The 5,990-nt window shown below is 24.3% G+C and overlaps 2 protein-coding genes across 3 annotated transcripts in view; both read left to right on the top strand.

Annotated features, from left to right (window-relative positions):
- The window catches only part of LOC100158689, a 17,995-nt gene extending 13,361 nt beyond the window's left edge, over window positions 1-4,634 (top strand). Inside the window, exons 14-19 of the mRNA XM_008186977.3 lie at window positions 1,655-1,820; window positions 2,244-2,356; window positions 2,421-2,612; window positions 2,858-3,045; window positions 3,119-3,262; window positions 4,479-4,634. Coding sequence (XP_008185199.1) covers window positions 1,655-1,820; window positions 2,244-2,356; window positions 2,421-2,612; window positions 2,858-3,045; window positions 3,119-3,167 — 708 coding nt within the window. The 3' untranslated portion in view covers window positions 3,168-3,262; window positions 4,479-4,634. The remainder of the gene's footprint in view (window positions 1-1,654; window positions 1,821-2,243; window positions 2,357-2,420; window positions 2,613-2,857; window positions 3,046-3,118; window positions 3,263-4,478) is intronic.
- LOC100159991 (legumain) overlaps window positions 1-5,990 on the top strand; it is a 521,349-nt gene that overhangs the window by 137,326 nt on the left and 378,033 nt on the right. The gene's annotated exons all lie outside the window — the stretch shown is intronic.

Below are 5,990 nucleotides of genomic sequence, written 5' to 3'. Positions count from 1 at the left end.
ATGAGATTTTCAAAATATTAAAAATCCTTAGTCACAGTTTTTTTTTATTAGCATTTAAAGTTCAAAAATTGACAAAATATGTAAAAATCACGAAAATTAGCAAATTATTTTTAGTTAAGAATTCGTAAAAATTTTTCTTTTTAGAACTAAGATTTTAAAATGGAATACAAGATTTCTTATAGGATTATCTACCTTTATAAAAAAAAAAAAATGTATAAGAAACTCAAATTAAATATTTATGAGCGTTTGAAATTCATATTTTTACAACATTTGATATTCACTCGATTTCTTACGTAACAATTTTCTTATTTTATTGTAATTAAAAAACGAATGACTGTAGAAACTTGAAAATTTCATTGAATGTTTATATTAGCATTTTCTATATACAATAAAATTTTGAAAATAATTTGACTCTTTTTGAGCTGTTTACGGACATTGTCAGTTTTCAATTATTTTAGTTTTCTTTTCTATAAACATCAATAAAGTTTTATCTATTGGGCTAAAAAGTGTAAAAAATGAATACAAGGCTCCTGATATATTGTTACGATAGCAGTTGAAAAATATTAAAAATACATAGGCACAAATTTTTTTTATAAGCATTTAAAGATTGAATTTTGACAAAATTTAGTATTAATACTTATTATAGGTCAATTTTGTTTTAATACTATAGATAAGTATACCTATAATAGGTATGTCTAATACCTAGACTGACAAACCGTCTCCACTCAGAATCGTTTTTCTTATACAGTGATATTATATCATTGAATTCAAATTATGTCATTTAATTATATCATTTAATTATGGTATATAGATTAATGAGAGTTAGAGCTAAGACAGAATTTTGAAGTAAGCAAAAGCCTAATATAAATGAGAGTACTGCTTTTATGGTTTCCAAGATATTCTCCTAAATTTCTATTTTCAGGCTCTAATAAATGCTATCAATTGTGGGCATGGGAATATAGGATAATGTTTGATCATTTCTATAGCAAACCGTCTTTCCATACCATATCATGCTGCCAAAAGATCTATGATAGTAGTTTCAAACTTCAGTTTATCATCATAGCCCTTACGATACAAGAAGTCAAGGCCAGGACTTGATCACAACAGCTCCTGTTAGGTGTTATATTTGTTGCTAGTCTTTTTGATCCTTTTTGCATGCATTTTGTCGATTTTTTTCTCAAAGCTCCTATTAAAACTGAAAAAATAGTTCACAATTTTACCTTTGGGTGAAGCCTAATATTATGTTGGGAAGAATCTTTTAGTCTATTAAGTAATTTCTACACAACCACTTCTGTCTCTTGGCAATATTTAAGGATGATAGCAGAGATCTACCTGTTTCTATAGTCGATTAAATAATCAAAATGGTTTTCATATTTACTAGTAATTTATTTAAAATTTATAAAATTATGCATGGTTATTAAAATAGCTTGAATTTATTAATATTGTAATTTAATTGATTATATTCTACCTATTAGTAAATAGTTTGAGCTAAATATTTTATATATAATTGTATTGTTATCTAAAACATATATTTTTAAGCTTGCTACCTAAATTTGTATATAATAATGATTTTTTTTTTTTGTTTTTAAAATAAATTTATTATATTTAAACATTAAATGATTAATCTATGGTAAATTATTTAAATATTTTATAGAATGAGTATAACAGTCACTTCAATTTTTCCGAGTATGGATTTAGCAGCATGAGAGATATGGCATACAAGTTACCATCTGTATTTTATGTAAAATTAACTGAAGATAACCAGGAATCTATTCTATTTGAAGCTTGTAGACGAAGTGAACTAGAAAATAACTTGGACGGTTAGTAATAGTGTTTGTGTTTGTGATTTTAGTTTAAAAATTTAATCATTAGAATAAATAATTATACTTCATTTATTTAAATGTTTTTTATCATTTGTTATGGGCACGTTTTTACAGTCCATTTTATCTATATCTGCTTTTGACTATTCTTATATTTCTATCACTGTTCAACATATCTCATATGTTATTAATTATTATTCTATCATAATTATACAAAGTACATACTTAAAAACAGTTTAAAATGTTAATTTATTTGTATCTCACTTATTTAACTGATTGACCAACAAACCCACCCGCTAAAATTATGTTTTATCACCGCATTGTCCCTGTGTAAAGGACATTCAAGCTGCTTCTGAATTATACAGTGCATAATATGAATACACATTATTTTTAATTAAGAATAATATATTATATTATTTTCAGATCCATCACTGTATTATAAGAATATCCCGAAGACTGTATTGTATAATCTTTCAAAGTTCTTTAATAAGTATCGAACTGGTATCAAATTTGATGAACTGATGACTTTATACTGTGTAATATAATAAATAAAGTGATTTTTCTTTACAACCAGTGTTTCAGTTGTATTTAATTTTTCAGACAGAATATGGCCGAGCTTATGAACCATTAAAATATGGATATTCTTCCGAAAAGCACATGTTTGAATCTTTAGACAAAATGGTTGAGATAAAAAATAATAAGCTGTTTACATTAAATCCTTTTGCCTATACAAAAGGTTTACAAAATTTAGATTATAATGACAATTATGATAACAATTCTGTTGCGATACCGGTATGTATTAAAATAGTTTGTACTTTTCATTAAAAGTACACATTACGTTGTGTTATCTTTTCCTATAAATGTAAATCATCTGGTAATTTTGATTGTCTGTTGAAAATAATGATACAATAAATCATTTAAATATTTTCAATTTTATTGAAATATATTCTAGGAAAATAAATTTTAAATATATTTAATATATATTGTAATAATAAAAAATGTTTTACTATTTTACTGGATTGTTTTATTATACACAGGATCCTGATTTTTTATTGCATTACTCTGGAAATGATATCTGCAGTGGAAAATTTAAGTATCCTACAGTTAAGTTGAACAATCAAAAGTATATAAAAGTTATTGTTGCTGAGATTTATAACCCAAGTTCATTTTACATTCAATTAGCAGCAGAATTCAATAATCTGAATAGTTTAATGGACTCATTGCAGTTGGTTTAATCTTTAATTGATTTGTTATTACATTTTTTACTTACTAATTTTGTAACTTATGCATTATTATAGATTATATTACAACGACAATGAAAAAAGTACAAAGTTATACCAACACTAATTCTCCCAGGATTGGCATGTACCTCAATTTTTGAAGATTCGAACAGTTGGCACAGGGCTACAGTTTTAAAAATAGTTGATGATGATAATGTGCAAGTAATTAAGATTTTTAAATATAATATATAATTTGTATGATTCTAAAATTGTAAGTAAAAATTTGTTTTTTTTTTTTTAATTAATATATAAAAGATATTTATTTAGATAACTTTTTCCCAGTATTCATGCAAGTCAAATACACTCATATTTAAATTTAAATAATTAAGGGATATGTTTTGGAGTTACCATATTTGTTCACAAAAATAGGAGTATTGATTGGTTAGAGATATTTCTAAATTAATAAGTTCAATCTAAATATATTTGGAAAAATATCAAATCCAAATTGTGTTTACTTTAATATTTTTACTTATATGATTTAAATCATTCTTATTTTAGCTTATCTTAAAATGTTTAATTGGTCATTAATATATCTGTTAAATTCACAAGTAATTATTGTATTAATAAAATAAGAATCAAATTCAGTATCTATTTATTTTTTTGACATTCTGTCACTTTGTAATTAGTAATTAGTAATCATAATAGTCATAATATTTATTTTTTGACACTTAGCTAGGCTAGTTTGTCTTGTTCTGTAGAGTTTTCTTAAAATGTATAGAAACTGCCAGTGTTGGTACTACTTTTAATGAAAAATGAATATTTTAATAATTCAATTATTCTATAGTTACATTTAGATTGTTGATATCAATAAGTACCCTTATGAGTGATGTTATTATTGTGTCAATATCAGACTATTTATATTTTTATTGATACCATGAACCTCTGTATCTCAAAGTCTTAGGCTGGGGCTATACGCAGCGTATTCCGCAACGTTTTCCATCGAATTAAAAACGCATTGATTTAAATTGACAGAAAACGCTGCGGAATACGCGGCACATAGCCCAGCCTTAAGGGACAAAAAAAAAAATTACTTGAGTTACTGGGGTAATTTAAAATATTTGCATGCATGATGGGGAGTGAACATTTTTTCAGAAACTTGGAGATACTGAGGTTCCACTGTATTTTATATGTAAACATTATATTTTATTTAAATATAGTAATTTTGTTTTATACATTTTATAATTCAATTTTACACAGATTTTGTGTGCATTTAAAAAAAAATTATTCTTGGTAATTTATTGTTATAATTTAAAGTTTCATTTTTATAGCAATACTTATGGCATTAACCATTTAATATTTACTTATTACTTATTATAAATTGCACATCATTTTTTATTTATTTGAAGATAAATTTGACCGTTTTTTTATTATTTTATAGTTGTTATATGTTGATTATGGATCTATAGAAATAGTACCAAAAACAAATGTTAGACTTTTGGCATCACAATTTGGGGTATATCCTGCTCAGGGAGTGCATTGCGGTTTGTACGAGTTCAATGAATTAAATTATCCAAGAGAAATAAGTGAATCTTTTGCTGAAATGGTTGAGGACCATCAGCTAGAAGCAAAGTTTCATGCACCAATATCTGAAGTAATTTTCTAAATAATCATAGTTTTACTTAATAATTAAAACAAATTTTGTTTTAGGACGGTTCTCAAAAATTAACTGTGACATTATTTTTGAATACTGAAAAAAATAAAATTAATATAAACAAAAAATGGTAAGTTAAGTAAAACATTACTTTTTTGATTATTTATATAAATACTATTTTTTTTTTTTAACTGACAATTTAATTACTTAAAATTTGATGCGTTCAATATTGTAGTGATTTGTGAGTTATGAATATATTTTTAACTTTCGTGGCTGTCACAAAAAAGAATACAAAGAAATAATTTTATATTTTGTAATACATTGTATTGTTTAATTTATTTTAAATGTTATTCTTAGCTCTAAAGAAATTATAAATCATTTAAACAATCATCAAGAATCTGTTAGAAGGATGATTTATAAAGTAATGGAAGAAAACAAATAAATTTGGACTTTTAGAAAAGAAATGTAAAGCAACAAGAAATCAAAGAAAATCAATTGTTTAGTAAATATTTTTTTAAATATAGTCATGCTGTATTATTTTATGTATTCTTGCTACTTAAAGTATGACTGAGTAGTATATGAGTATATTAATGAAAAGTTTCCCCATTATTACATAAAACCAATTTATTTTAAAAAAATTTAATTATATGTAATTATTTTTGTTTATTTCCTAAAATGTTGAGTATCTTAATCTTAATTGGTTGATTACTAAATGTTCTTACTTTGTTTGAAATACAATTTATTTATTATTATTTTTGTTCTTTTTTTCTATTAGTATTTGGAAAATTGCAGTGGGGTATATAAGTTTTGGGCAAATATAGTATTTTTGAAGTGATTTACAAAAAAAAAAATAATCTAGACATGAATAAATATAATTATAAGTAACTAATCATTTTATTGTTATAATAATAATAATTTTAAACAAGCAAAAAATGTTGGTAAAATGTATGAAACTGTCTCAATAGCATAGCTTGTATTATGAGAAGCAAGTTCAATATAAACTATGTCAGTATATACTAAACAGAAAGATCTGACAAAAAAAAATTGATGCTAGTTAAACGCATGCCAAAATTGTAAAAATGGTATGGATTAAAAGATGATTTGAGAAATATGTTCATGTCAGGAAATTCCCAAAAATAATATTTTGAAATAAGTTATTATGTTTTAAATTAATTTTCACCAAAAAATATTAATATTTTAAAAAAATTTTATAAATGAACCACATGACTTAAACAAATGTTTTTAAGAGGACGTGATACCCGCATGTGTTATCTCCGTCTTACATGTGCGTAACATAGT

Source organism: Acyrthosiphon pisum, chromosome X, assembly GCF_005508785.2.
Source record: "Acyrthosiphon pisum isolate AL4f chromosome X, pea_aphid_22Mar2018_4r6ur, whole genome shotgun sequence".
NCBI classification, from domain to species: domain Eukaryota; kingdom Metazoa; phylum Arthropoda; class Insecta; order Hemiptera; family Aphididae; genus Acyrthosiphon; species Acyrthosiphon pisum.
The sequence above is the reverse complement of the archived record's forward strand: the minus strand, read 5'-3'. Positions and strand labels throughout refer to the sequence as shown.